Source organism: Emydura macquarii, unplaced genomic scaffold (genome assembly GCF_026122565.2).
Source record: "Emydura macquarii macquarii isolate MOO-44397 ecotype Brisbane River unplaced genomic scaffold, CSIRO-AGI_Emac_v2 contig_1230, whole genome shotgun sequence".
NCBI lineage: Eukaryota > Metazoa > Chordata > Testudines > Chelidae > Emydura > Emydura macquarii.
In genome coordinates this window covers 4,864,384-4,879,001 of record NW_027131367.1, presented here as the reverse complement: position 1 = coordinate 4,879,001, position 14,618 = coordinate 4,864,384, and the positions used below count along the sequence as shown (strand labels likewise).

General features: G+C 41.9%; 1 protein-coding gene across 4 annotated transcripts in view; it reads left to right on the top strand.

Moving 5' to 3' along the window:
• The window catches only part of KCNJ16 (potassium inwardly rectifying channel subfamily J member 16), a 41,979-nt gene extending 27,635 nt beyond the window's left edge, over positions 1-14,344 (top strand). For all 4 annotated transcript variants that reach the window (XM_067547299.1, XM_067547302.1, XM_067547301.1 and 1 more), the window contains one exon: positions 11,411-14,344. In XM_067547299.1, coding sequence (XP_067403400.1) covers positions 11,518-12,723 — 1,206 coding nt within the window. In that variant the 5' untranslated portion in view covers positions 11,411-11,517 and the 3' untranslated portion in view covers positions 12,724-14,344. The remainder of the gene's footprint in view (positions 1-11,410) is intronic.
• The last annotated feature ends 274 nt before the right edge of the window (positions 14,345-14,618 follow it).

Below are 14,618 nucleotides of genomic sequence, written 5' to 3'. Positions count from 1 at the left end.
AGCATCTGGGAATTGTAATGAGATTCCCATCAAGGTCATTGATCTGTGAAACCAAGATCGGTAGTAACCAAACATTGTTGCCCTCTGCAGCTGCCTGGTGATCCATGGAAATGAGTGCTTGGTCACAGTTCTCCTTTTAGTGAACTTCTCAAAAAGGCATTGGGCAAGATTTTCAGAAATGACTAGTGATGTTTGGCTACCCCGCCTGAGACAACAAAAAGGGGCCTAGTATTCAGAGAAAACCTGGCCCCTTGAAGGTCTTTCAAGTTGGGCACCCAAAAATGGAGGCCCCCCCAAATCAAGCCCTTTTGAAAATCTTGACCACTGTTGCAAAACAACATGCTTGTTGGCAGAAAGATGACAGATTTACGACCTGGAGAATGGCTCCTAAAAGTATCCCGTTCAGAAACGGTTAAGCCTAGAGCTCTGTGAAATGTTTACGGTGATGCATGAAACCACAGGACACTGGCTTGGTTTCAGGTTTCATTACAAACTCAGTCCAGGTCATGAACCACTGGTGCAAAACCTTGGCCCTGGTTTGATTTATTGCTTTGTGAACTGGACTTGTGTGAAATTCAGCAGCTCTGACTAGGCTTGAGGCTTTTGTTGGAGACAGAAAGGCCAGATTCAGACCTTGTGTTGTGAACATGTACAAATCCAGTTAGGTCAAGGGAATGCACTTGTTTACACCAGGTCTGAGCCCCACCTAGCAGGTGTAAACCCACAACATACTTGCTTGAACCCCTGTGAACCAAACTCATTGAATTTTGCAGTTCTCAGTAAGGGGCATGGATAGAGCAGGGCCAGGGGAAGCTTGCTCTGATGCTGGCCTTGTGGTACCTGTTCTACAGATAATTGGAGGAGTTCAGTTAATACCCCCTAATACGTGATCTGGGCCATGGGAGTCCTAAAATCACTTATTTCATTTAAATCAATCCCTGATATATATGCTGTAAGAGGTCATATTGCTTAATTTTTCCCCATGAAGGCTCTTATTGGTTCAAGATGACTGTCATGCTGCACCAACATATCCCCATCAGCATTAATGCTCTGATTTTGATTTATTTTAACCACTGCCAGAATACTTGTGTGCTCACCCTAGACCTCACCCCTCACCCTCCCTAGCAACAAAACGACCCACCATTGCTATAGAATGGCACCAGCTCTGCTGCTTGAAAAACCTGCAATCCTGTGGAGGTAGGGGCTAGAGTTGTCCCTTATAGTCTGTAAGCATACGGGCCGTATCCTCAACTCAATTAAGTCACTGAGCTAGACCGTTGGCTTCAGTGGAGCAAGGCCGATTTACAGCTGTGGGTCAGCCCCAGAGAACCTGGGGTACTCAGAGTTCAAGCCACATTCTTATGATGGATTTTTAATTTTATTTTGCTTTCAGGGCTCGAGAGACCCATCATTTAAATGTAATATTGTGCGTGAAACCTTCTGTGTTCTACATGTGCACACAGTGACGTTTGGATACGGTTGAAGCAAATGGAGATTTCCATGAGGAGAGAACTCTGCCCACCCCTCATTACTCCTTGGCAAGGGAAGAGCAAATAGTCTACCAAGGGGGGCAAAAGTCCCCTGAGAATGGAAGGGCAGAGGGATAGGAGGGGAACAGAGGGGAGGAACTAAGATTCAGCAGGGGGAAGGGGATGGATAGAGGGGGCAACTGACTGCAGGCTAGGAAGAATGATCCTGCAGGTTCCTACCTGATCCTGGGCCTATCTTTGAGTCCTGCTCTTGCCCCTGGACATGCACGAATTTACATGTAGGGGCATAGCCTGCACAATATTTCCACTGAAGGGGTGCCAGCCACCCTCCCCCGCATTTCCCCAGTTCCATGGTCCCTGCGGTCTAACACCTGGAATTAATGTGGAGCCTATTTTCTTGCTGTGAGTAAAATTGCAGCAACTGCCTTTTGCTGAATTCCCATAAGATCCTGGGAGTCGTTCACTCCAGAGCTCGCATCACATAATCTTTTAGCTGTCACCTCTGCTCCATTAAGAATGTGGCATCTTTCTGGAGGTTGTGTGCATAAGTCGGCTGGCCATGCTTATATTTCAGAGTAAAGAGGTTGGGACAGACCATAGAAGCATCATTTGTCTGGCAGAAAAAGGATTAGATAATGTGATAAATGGTATTATCATGTTAATAGGATCAGATCTCTTTTCTTCTGGGTGTTAGTTGATAACCACTCTAGGTAGGCATTTCTCTTACATATAAAAGATTGCGCAGTTGGGTAGCTGAAATAGGGGTTTATTAACCTTCCTCTACAATATCAGATATTAGTCACAGATGAAGGGTGCCGGACTAGATAAACCTCTAAAGTGTAAATTCAGCTGGTGTAAATTAGCGTGACTTCATTGAAATCCAATTTATAGCAGCTGAGGATATGGCCCATAATGTTCAGTAACCTATTTCTGCTCACCTGTTTTTTGTTTTTAATCACAGTGGTATTTGTATTGTGTTTACAAGTACAGCACAATGATTAATAATAAAAATATTATAAACACCTCTGTACTGCCTGTCTCCTCCTCCAAGCCTGCTCTGCACAGGTGAATGAAGAGGCATCCCCAAACCCATTTCCTTAAGCTGGATGAGATCAGTTCAACAGAGGAGTGTGTGGTGAGGAGTCTGCCCCACTAAAGAGGATGAAGAGATTATTTATTCTTGCTCTAACTAAACTGCATCCATTACCCTGATACCTGAATGCCTAGTGTCTGACCCAAAACCCATTTGAAACAATCAGGGTCTTTCCTTTGACTTCAGTGGATTTTTACATCAAACCTCTAGTGAACTAGAATTACCAAAGGTGCTGCATAGTCAGCTGGCAGGATTCCTATGGGCACAAGAGATCCATTCAGTCACAACTATCCAAGACTTCCTCCTCTCCACTTTTTATACATCTATATGTGCAGTGGAGCATATAGGAATCACACTCCCCACACCAAGCTGCAGTCACTAACCCACCATTATGAAGACTATTCTGGAATATTTCTCCACCTTTCCTACTCCACAGCCAAGCTTTAGTAAAGGGCAGAACTGGAAAGACAGGGCCGCATGGGGCACGATCATTTGCTAGGATTATCTGGCTATATCTCACTTAATCAATTCCCTGCTGCTACAGGATCTCAGGCGTTAGTACGCCTGAGTCCCTCTGGTTCTCTGCCTGTGGATCACAGTAGTTTAGTCTTCTGGGGGCTGCAATACTTTAAATCCAACAACCAGAATTAGACCAATGTGCAGGTACTGGGTGGTGTTGGGTGGCCTGTGATATTCAGGAGGTCAGACTCAAAGATCTGCTGGTTTCTTCTGGTCTTAGACACAGTGGCTCTGCGAAACTGGCACTGAATGCTCGTATTTCAGCCTTGCCATCGTTACTTATTATTCAAACATTTGGTGCATGCCAGCAATGTGCTTGGTGCTGTCCAGTGTGTAAAGGGAGGTATGTTCTCTGCCTCAAGGAACTGTAGCTATAATCTCACAAATCGATGTAATGTGAAACAAGAATGCCTTGATATTAAAGATCTGGCTTTAGACTATCCAATGACATTACAGAACCAGCCCCGCCGAGCCCCCAAATCTACACACTAATAATAACTAGTCACTTTTGGAGAGCAGATATGGCATCACTGAAACACTGCAAATAACGGGATTGAGGGTGTTGGCTCTGTTAGCTTAAAGTGGCCAGCATTATCTAATCTGATCCTATCATTGTTCTATCACTGCTCCTGACCTGCTGTTTACCTTGTTGAATATATTTTTATATTACATCATGTCCTATTTAGAGCTGCAACAAACTGTTCTACTGTTCTTGGCCAGCAAGATCTGGTGGAAAAGTCCCTCAAAGCTTGGGGAGGGTTTTTCTAAGCCTCCATAGGCTGAATAAATAATCCATGAGACTCGCTGTGTGGAGAAATCTGGAGAGACAATCAAACCTAAGTTTATAAACCAGCAGAGCTGCTGAAATTAACCTTCCCCATGCTCAGAATGGAGATCCAGCATGTCAGTGTTGGAGAGGAGGAGGAAGAAGGGAAGAGAGAAGGAAATCAGACTCAGCACGCACACTCGTATTTAACTTCTTCTCACCTAAGATGGATTAAGAGCCAGAGCCTGCTTCCACTGAAGTCAGCGAGAGGTTTGCAGTGACTTCCACGGGGAATGAGATCAGACAAACATCTCTGCCTATTGCCTCATGCCTATTATGTCCAGCAAACCTTTAGGGATGTGCCATGTGCCAAGCACACCATCTTTGAAGTGCTGATGCTCCAGTGGCCTGGCAAGACGCAGGGACCCTTCCAGCTATTTAAAGGGCATTCTGATACTTGCATCCCAAGGCTGCCTCTGGCTGCTACTGCACATAAGCTGCTGAGGTCATGCCCTATCTGTCTGGGTTCTTACATGCCCCCCTTTAAAGGCACTTAAAAGCAGAAAGTGGGAATCCTCAAAATAACATTTTAGCTTCTTTGCCTCCCCAAATTGTCCAAGGGACTGAGAATGGTAGCGAGCTCCAAAACCATGAGTTTCAAGTTGCCAGCGCTTTCCATTTCTCTAGGTATTTCAATATTTCCACTGCTTGGTCCTGGCTGAAGCCAGGCGGTGCAAAGGGTTAAAATAAGATTAAAATATTTCCAAACCTCACTACAGATCTGGTGAGTTAGTCTGAGTTTTGGACAAAGCTATGGGTCATTCCTTTAACTCTGAACCTGTCTGAGTAAGTTACCAAGTGAAATCAACTTCCAGGGCCTCTTCTGTCAATCTTCAGTGGTCAAATGCCTTCTTGCTCTCTCTCTTTTTAAACAAGATCTGGTTTCACTTAGATGAATTAAATGTCAATATATGTGTTGCTGTGAGTTGTTCCAGTGCTGATTACAGCACCATTGCATGACTTTAAAGTCTGTGCAACCGTCTGCTGCTCTGTGCTATTTATGTCTATCTTTTAAAATGTTTAATAAGCACTTCCATATTAATATTTTAAGTCTTCTCTCTCTTACTGAGGTTTGGGATATGTAGTCCAAGAAGGATTTTTTTTCTTCTGCCCAACTCAGAGCCCAACCTATTCAACGCTTGTTTTTATTTCTTCAGTTGGATTTTTTTTAAAGAACAGTCTTTAAATATGTAAAATCATGTAGGAAAAACGCATGGCTTATAAGACGCTGCTGCTAGAACTGATACAAATCTCCGATCAAATACTTGTTCAGCACAATACCATTGCCAGTTGGTATATTGCAGCCTTACCATCCTGGGTTGACTCTGATCCAACCTTCCAAGCTGAAGAGATCAAAATGAGGAAACAGAATTTGTATTAAAGAGAAACAAAAGTAATTTTATTTTAAAAAAACTTCCTTCCATTGACTTTAAAGGAATTATTCTGGATTCAAACCTTTGACTATATCTCATTGCTATGGTCCCGATCCTACTCCCCCTGATAGCAGTGTTAAAACACACATTGACTTCATTGATGCAGGACCAGATGTTTAAACTGTGATCCTAGCAAAGAACTTAATCGCATGAGTAGTTCCACTGAAATCAATGTGAGTACTCACATGCTTAAAGTTAATCACCTGCTTAACTTGATAGGATCCTTAATGCAGATCACACATTTGAGGACTCTGTCACTGGCTGGGACTTGAGCCATGGTGGAGAATTTTGGATATAAAAGGAATCATGCTAGAGAAGCAGATGATGGTGGGTGTAATGGTAACCATGAAGTCTCAGCCCTGAAAGGGCAAAACCATCAGACACTATTTGAAACTGGGAATAGTGTAGACTCTCTCAGTCTGTAAAGGAGTGGAGGAGACAGGTTGAGTAAGACTAAATACCCTCGGACCAGCAAAGGGATGCTTTGGAAGCTATGGAAAAGTAGTGTGAGGAATTAGTGGGATAATAGCCTACCAAAGCAGGTCAATAGATGAAAACTTTCAGACAGCCAAGAGACCATCTCAGTACCTTCCTGTGCTGGGAGAAGTAAGTGTCCCCTTAGCAGAAGAATAATCAAGGAAAAGGCCTCATTTTAGATTCTTCAACCTATAATAGATTTGTTGATGTGTTTTTTTTTTTAAAAGAGGAACTAGTGTATGAATCAGTTCCAAAACAGTTCTAAACATTTTAGCTCTTCACATTTCTTGTCTCTGAACTGAAAGTCTTCCAAGGTTACACAAGAATATACAAAGCTGGAAAACGTTCACATCCCCCTCCAATTTGTGGTGGGAAAGTGTGACGCGATTGCTAAACCAATGCTAGAGTGAGATTCATTGAATGCATCAGGGATTAGAGGGAGAGTACCCAATTTCATTTGCAGGTTTTGGAGTGTTTTCTTTTTGATTTAATCTGATTCTCAGAACAGACTTATTTTGGAACAACGCTTTTCACATTGTTTTGCTTAATATTTTACAACCAGACTGTTGACTGACGTATCACTGAACAAAAATTCTCCCCTACTAGTTTGCATAATGATGGGGAAATAGCTTCATGATGGGTGTAACAGCAACTAACAGGGTATTAGGTGAAGGTGCTACAATAAGATTGATTTAAAGTGACACTGTCACATGCAATAAACTCAAAATTACATGATTTAGTTGGAACCGACATTTCCTGTGAGTCTCCAAAGACTAAGTTGGATGCTCAGCGCTCCAAAGCTCTTGCTTCTTTGAGCAAGTCGACAAAATTCAAATCGGAGTTCAGGTCTCATTCACATCGGAATGGGAAATGGCCAAAATGGGTTCAGATACAATTAGACCCCTCAGACCTTCATCCAACATCGAACAAAATTGGCGCTATTTTGAGATATGAAAAAGTGTATCCATTTTCCCCCTTTGTCTGCTTTTTTATACTTCTCTTCTGACTTGGGTTCCATTCAAAAGAAGAGGTGAAAATAATAAAATATACGAGACAATGTTGTTTTTTCTTAAGTTTGCATTATTCAAGATTCTGCTTGGAAGTCAGAAGACCTGGCTTTATGCTTGGCTCCACCAATGACCTCTGTGTGACCTTGGAGAAGTTATTTCACCTCTGTGTCTGACTCCCCCTCCTGCCTTTTGTCTTCCTTGTTAATTTAGGATAGTGTGACCAGATAGCAAGTGGGAAAAATCGAGACAGGGAGTGGGGGGCAATAAGAAAAAGCCCCAAATATCAGGACTGTCCGTATAAAATCGGGACATCTGGTCACCCTAATTTAGGGGGAGATTTTCAAATGCATCATTATGAGGTAGGTGTCCAGTTCCTATCATCACAACTCTTTTGGACAGGGGCTGTCTCTCAAAGTTGGGCCCTGATCTTGGCTCAAATAATTATTAAGAGACTTCTGATCTCCAGCCTGATTTCCAGGGGTTTATATATAAGTTTTGGAGCAACCTCTGAAGCCCTGGGTGTTTATCCCCATGGAATCTCTATGCCTTCTGAAATTTGCCCATTGTTATGCCCCTTCCTACCCTGCTCAGCCTTACTGTTCCATTTTTAGCAGAAACCAGTTTTACTTCTTTCTTTCAAATACAATTGCAAGAAGTAAATCTGCTCAGCAATATTCTTGTAAATTTCAACACATTTCCTGCTCTGATGAAGAGAGCACAGTAGTTGGAGAGGAAAGAGGAGGAGTGGAAAAGAAGAAGAGGATCATGATGTTCATGATCAAGGCCAGGAACAAAAAAAGAGCTAGTGTGTTAGCAAAAAAATGCTCCTTGGCAATATCTGAGATTCATTTGCAGCAACTGATCCATGAGCTTTAGTGAGAGGAGCATATCTCAGAATCAATTCATTTTCTATTACTCTTTCCCAGAGAAGAAAACCTTTAGCCCAGTTCATAGAATTTCATGTGGATTTTCAGACAAGGGCTCAGAGATTTCATCCATTCCTTTTAGGAGAAGAATTTTACATAGAAATCATAGGATCATGGAAATGTAGGGCTGGCAGGGACCTCAGTAGGTCATTGAATCCATCCCCTCATGCTGAGGCAGGGACCAAAACAGAAGTGCTTTATAGATTTAGGAGCACACAAGTTCCATTGTAGGTCAATGGGATGTATGCTCCTAACTCCCTTGGGTTCTTTTGAAAATCTCTCCAGTAAAAGGCAAATAATAATAGTCCTCAGATTGTTCTCCAAAATGCATAATGACACAATGGATTTAGCCCAGAACTAGGATCCAACAATATCTGAGTTCAGAGTCCAGCTCTTCTAGGGATTTATTATAGGAAAGCCATGTGATTTTTTTGTATCTCAGTTTCCCCATTGATAAAAAGAGGATTAAAATACTGATCCATCTATTTCAGGGTATTAACTGGTCAACCTAAAAATGTTCAGATTTGTTCCATATCATTGGCTTGGCTTCTGTTTAATTACATATCCAAAACAGATGGCAAGAAATTCGAGAACACCTAAATGATTTAGGACCCTAGACTGCAAGACTTTCAGTGGAATTTGAGCTGCGAAGTCACATAGGTGCTTTTAAAATTTTACCCACAGTTTTGTTTAATGTATTCATGATCATGCCAAAAATACTTACTTACAACTATTCATGAATGTATAGATATTACTATTTGTAACACAGGAGTACCCAGAGGCCTGAACTGAACTCAAAGTCCCATTGTGCTATGCATTGTCCAAGCATATGTTCAAATATTGTTCCTGGCATCTCACATGTTATTGTAAAATCAAAGCTCTCCCTACCACTGGGCATTATGTGTAGTATAAAGTGCTTCAGAAGAAAACTGTTGCCAGCACCTTTAGAATTTAAGATGGTGCCAATGGAATGCCATTTTTAAAACACAGTGATTTTCTGTTGGAAGCAGTAGAGAGCAAAATCGACTCAGTAGCCGTTGATTTATGAACTGTTTTGTTGCTCTCAGAATCCCATGATGTTTGTGGTTTCTTAAGGAACTATTGTTTGAACCAGTCAACAAGAAAAACAATTATAACCCTAAACATGTTTTTTATTTGAAATTATATTGGCCTTTGATCATATTTTGCCTCATTTTCACACCTCACATTACAGAGTTCTTAAAAATAATAAAACTGTTTCCAATTTTTGTTTGTTTTCAAAGACAACTTACTAAATGTTAGGTCAAGAGTCTGCAATGGATGACACTACAATGGATATTTAAAGCCATGAGTAAAGCCAGTCATATGAATGCTTCCAAAGACTGTATTCCAAGAAGTATTTTTGGAAACCTTCATGTTGTGCTTTTTAATGAAGGCCACATTCTGAGGATACGACACCATATGTCACATTCATTCTTGTACCAAAAAGAAAAAAGAAAAAGAAAAGGAAACTATGTTTGGCTTTTAAGTGTTTTTGGAATAGTGTCTAAGCATGCCGGTCATTGTTCCTCAGATGCAAGAAGAATTTTTGGTCTGTTAATTTAGCTTATCCAGTATATATCATTCGCTGTGGGACAGATTCTTCATTACTTGAATCTGGTGTGGTCATTTACACCCATGCACAATGACTATAGATTTGGTGAAAACTACCTGAGCTGGTTGGCCAATTTATTTTTCTTTCCACAGAAAAGTTTGACTTTTCATTGGAAAACCTAAAGCTAAAAATTTTAGCTGAAAACTAAAATACAGGAGTGGGGGGTGGGGAGGAACATTGTTTTTTGGTTGAAAAATCTGATTTTTTCTGAGGAGAGTAGACACCTTAAATGAAGAATGTTGTTCAGTTGAAAAACCAATTTTATGTCAAAAAAAGTTTTGATTAAAATTTTTCAGCCAGCCCTACAGCCAACTTTGATTTGTCACTGTTTCAAACCCACTGTGCATGGGCATAAATGACCATGAAAGATGCCATGCATTGGTTAATCAGTACGTCAGTCTCTCTTTTATTATATGTTGCAATGTGACATGATTACAGGCCCCTGTTCTCAGTTTTACACCAGTCTAATCCTACTAAAGTCGGAGGAGTTACCCTTGATTTACAGCAATGTGAGAGGAGAATCTGATGCACTGACTTCATGTACAAGACATGCTCTGACTTCATGTGTATTCTAGGATTTTTTCAGTTACAGATGTATATTCTAGGATTCTTCATGTATATTGTAGGATTTTTTCAGTTACACAGTTATAAATCCAAAGTACGTCTTTTGACTTCAACTGAGTTTCTCGGGATTTGCAGCGGTGTCACTGAGAGCAGCATTTGGCCCTCCGAGCCAAATTTTGAAATTTAGGCACTTAAGTTCTTGTTCAATGGATTGCTGCAGTTGAATGTCAGTCTGGTACCAGTGTGCCTATGAGCCCCACTGAGTGCCTCAGTCTGTAATTGGCCAACCAAATTTAGGTTTCCAAGCGTGGCAACTGGGTCGATCATTTCAAGAGGCTCTCTTCTTGTTTATGTCGGCTCTTGCGCTGAGCTCGCCTTGGCTAGCTTGAATGGTATTTTTTCGCCAGTAAGCACAGTGCACCCTCTTCAGGCTATACCTCAGCCTGCGTACCTTGCAAGGTGTGCACGAGGCTTTCTGCTCCAAGAGAAAAGGAAAACCAGATGATCTGGGTCATATCAAAGCAGGGCAACTGTTAGAAAAGGCGCTTCAACTTCTCCTGAGATTCCAAGATTAAAGAGTGAAAAAGATTAGGCTCTCACTCCAATTCTCAGAGCACACATTAAAATCCCCAACCCTTCCTCCCCAAAAGAACAGTGACCCTAAATAAGGCCCTTTCTGGCACTATCATCCTAGAGACCAAGGACTGAATGGGCACAGAGACTAAGCTATCCTCTGACTCACACTGTAAATTCTTTGGAGCAGGGATAATCATATTGATGGAAAAGATATTTGTTTGATCAGGTTTTTGGAAACAGCTGAGGGAATGCTTCCCCCACTGACAAAGGAGTGGAAAGGAATTTCTGTAGGTGACTGGCTAGCTAAGTGCCTGTTGAAAGGGTTTGTCAGAGACTGGGATGCGGGCAGTCATGCCTAGTGGTCAGAGCATGAGTTAGTAGCCAGGAATCAGAGTCCAGGTCAGAACCAAAGGCAGAGGCCAGGGGTCAGAGAAGGGGTCAGAGCCGGAGTTAGGAGCCAGGCGTCGGTGCCATAGTCAGAATCCAGATGCTGGAGTTAAGGGTCAGAGCCAAAGTTGGAGATCAGGGGTAGGAGCCGAGGGTCAGAACCAAGTTATCTGGAGCGAGGCAAATCAGGACAAGGCTGGGGCCAAGGCAGGTGCAGGAGCAATCACAGCCTGGGGGAATGTCTGAGCAGCCCCTGCATTGCTAGTTAATGATATTTTCCGAGACAAGAGACAAGAGGCATAATTAATACTCAGCACTCTGCTACAGGACTCTCGTTGTTTTTAATTAATACTCAGTATCTGTACATCTTAACAGCTGTCACTGAAACCATACAATGGATGTGCTTAGTTTAGGTGTCATGGAAAGTCCATTATAGGAAATCAGAAGAAAACTTTCTTCTCCTTTTTCTTTTGTAGATTTCAAATGAGGAGAGAGAGAACCACAGCTGTGTCCACTGAGCTGAAGCCACTGAGCAGATGCAAGAAGCATGACTGAGCATCGGGATCTCTAGAGGCTTGTAAACATGCAGGGAAATAAGCTCAGCTACCAAAACTCTTACCAAGAATGCAGCAAAGTGGGGGCAAAAAGAATGCAGAAGAGATTTCTCCACAAGGATGGCAGCTGCAATGTGTATTTCAAACACATCTTTGGAGAATGGGAGAGCTACATGGCTGATATTTTCACCACATTAGTGGACATCAAATGGCGCCATATGTTTGTGATATTCTCTTTGTCTTACATTCTTTCTTGGCTCTTCTTTGGCTTGGTCTTTTGGCTTATAGCAGTCCAACATGGAGATCTAGTGCATGGTGAAGACATAACCCCTTGTATTGCTAAGGTGCATAGCTTCACGGCAGCATTCTTATTCTCGCTTGAAACCCAAACGACCATAGGTTATGGCTTTCGCTGTGTTACCGAAGAATGCTCCGTAGCAATCCTCGTGATGATTCTCCAGTCAGTATTAAGCTGTATTATTGACACATTCATCATTGGAGCCGCCTTGGCTAAAATGGCCACGGCTCGAAAGAGGGCTCAGACCATCCGCTTCAGCTACTATGCCATTGTAGGCCTAAGAGATGAGAAACTTTGCCTCCTGTGGCGCATTGGTGATTTCCGGCCAAACCACATGGTGGAAGGCACTGTAAGAGCTCAACTTCTGCGCTACATGGAAGATAAGGAAGGGAGAATGACGATGGAATACAAGGACTTGAAGTTACTAAATGACCAGATCATACTTGTTACACCAGTGACTATCGTACATGAAATTGACCGTGACAGCCCTTTATACGGTCTAGATCGGAAAGCTTTGGCCAAGGACAATTTTGAAATCTTGGTTACATTTGTCTACACTGGAGATTCAACTGGAACTTCACACCAGTCGAGAAGTTCATATGTGCCTCGAGAAATCCTTTGGGGACACAGGTTCAACAGTGTCTTGCAGGTGAGGAAAAAATACTACAATGTGGACTGCCTACAGTTTGAGGAAACCACAGAATTTTATGCTCCTTATTGCAGTGCAAAGCTACTGGATAGGAAGGAACAAGAATGGAACAGAATTGAGAAAACATTGGACAGCGGAACAAGTACATCAATGTTGGAGGTCAGAGACAGATCATTTAAGGCAGTTGCCCTCATCAGCAGCCCTGAAGATCCAGAAGATGTAATGAAAGCTGTCAACCAAGATTCTAGAGAACTACCTTATCAGAAAGATTCAGAGTCCCAGATCTAGCTATTAATTGCTATAAAATTGCCTCAACTATTCCCTAAGCAGCCTCTAAAACATAAACAATGTTGAATTCATACACAAATCTAATAGATACACAAATCACAAATATATACATAATAAACCTAGTTCTAAGTGCATATTCATCGAATCAGAGAATGAAAACAATATAATGTACCCTGTAGGTAGAATTTTCAAAGTTACCTAATTAATTTGGACAGCCAATTTTCAAATGAATGAGATCTGGGTATCCATAATTTCAGTGTGGCTTTGAAAATCCCACCCAATTTCTCCAATCAAAACCTGAACACGTATTGCATTTTGAATCTCAGAATGTTAGATGAAAATACTTCAAAGATTTTTTTTTTTTAAATTTTGGGGAACTTTTGTTGCTTTAAAATCAATATATACAGTGGTAGAATGTTTTGAAAATTCATGTTTTTGAAGAAAAATTCATAATATGGTAGTGAGAACACAGCTGAGGTTATGTACACAGTGATGAACTCTGACAAGATGATTTGCAAAGCTCAGGAAGTGAAATCCAGGAGCTGTAACATAAAACAGTATTGCTGCCTACTTTTGTTAGTTGTTCCCCACCCACTTTGGTATTCCGGATCCCGTTCTGAACCCTTAATATAGATCCCTTTGTTAATCTGGTTTTTACAGCAGTTCACCTGTAATCCTCCTCTGTAATCTATCTATAGTGCACGCCTGTTGCAGTATATACAATTCCTTGCATGGAGCAACTTCACAACAAGAGAAGGTGCCTCTAGAAACTGAACTCTTGAGCTATACACTTTGCAGATGCATTACAACCATTTGGGGATTTTTTATTCTCTAGTGTCCGGTCTGGCAAACACCTACATGAGTAGATTTAGCCTTGTAATAAAGCTACTTGTGTGAGTAAGTGTTCATGGAAGTGGGCTCTATAAGTGGAGTTTCACTGAATACAAGTTCACAATAAGCAGGTTCCCTTTTTCTGGAATTGCCTAGTGCTAGTCAAATCCAGAATATATTCAGATGGTTCCTGCTGTAGATACAGATATGGATGTGTGAGTATGTACAAGAATGTATATTTTGGGGGGCATAAGTCAACTGATGTGGGCTAGGAAGAAACTTCTTCCATGGCCAGGTTAATTCATAACAGTCCCCTATAGCAATTCTTGTAGTTTTATGTAAAGCTAGCCTTGTCCTACGAAGAGAGGACGGATCCATTATCAAAATTGCACTCCACTGGAAACCAGATGGGAAGAGAAAGAGAGGAAGACCAAAGACAACCTGGCGCCGAACAGGAGAACAAGAATTAAAAGACCACCACCACACGTGGGGAACAATAGGCGCTCTGGCCAGCGACCGGCAGAAGTGGAAGGACTTTGTTGCTGCCCTATGCGCCACTGGCGTCACGGGCAGTAAGTAAGTAAAGTAAGCCTTGTCCGAGACAGGACTACGGATGAATTACTGGTCTGATCCAGTCTGGATGTCCCCTGTGTGCACTGGTTTTATTGCATTTATCATAGTATATAAAATGATGTATAATTAAGGCAGGGAAAGCATGCAATGGCTTTTTAAAAATGAAGACACAGAAATAAAGAAATACATTAAGGGAGAGTGTATGCTTCTGCCACACACACTCCTCCCCCCCCCCCCCCCCCCCGGTGGCATGTCGTAACCCACATCCGATCTGAGTTACAGCATTTGCAGCTTCCATGTCTCCTGCACGGAAGATATCATGGGAAGGTTTTCAGGGCGCAAGGTGGGTATGGCTGCAGGACAAGAAAACCCTCAACGCTATAAATACATTCAAGGGAAGCTTCTGCTTAAGCAGTCAGCTCATTTCACAGAACAATCCAGCCACAACCATATGCTAAAGATGACTTTGATAGTGGAAGTCATGGGGTTCC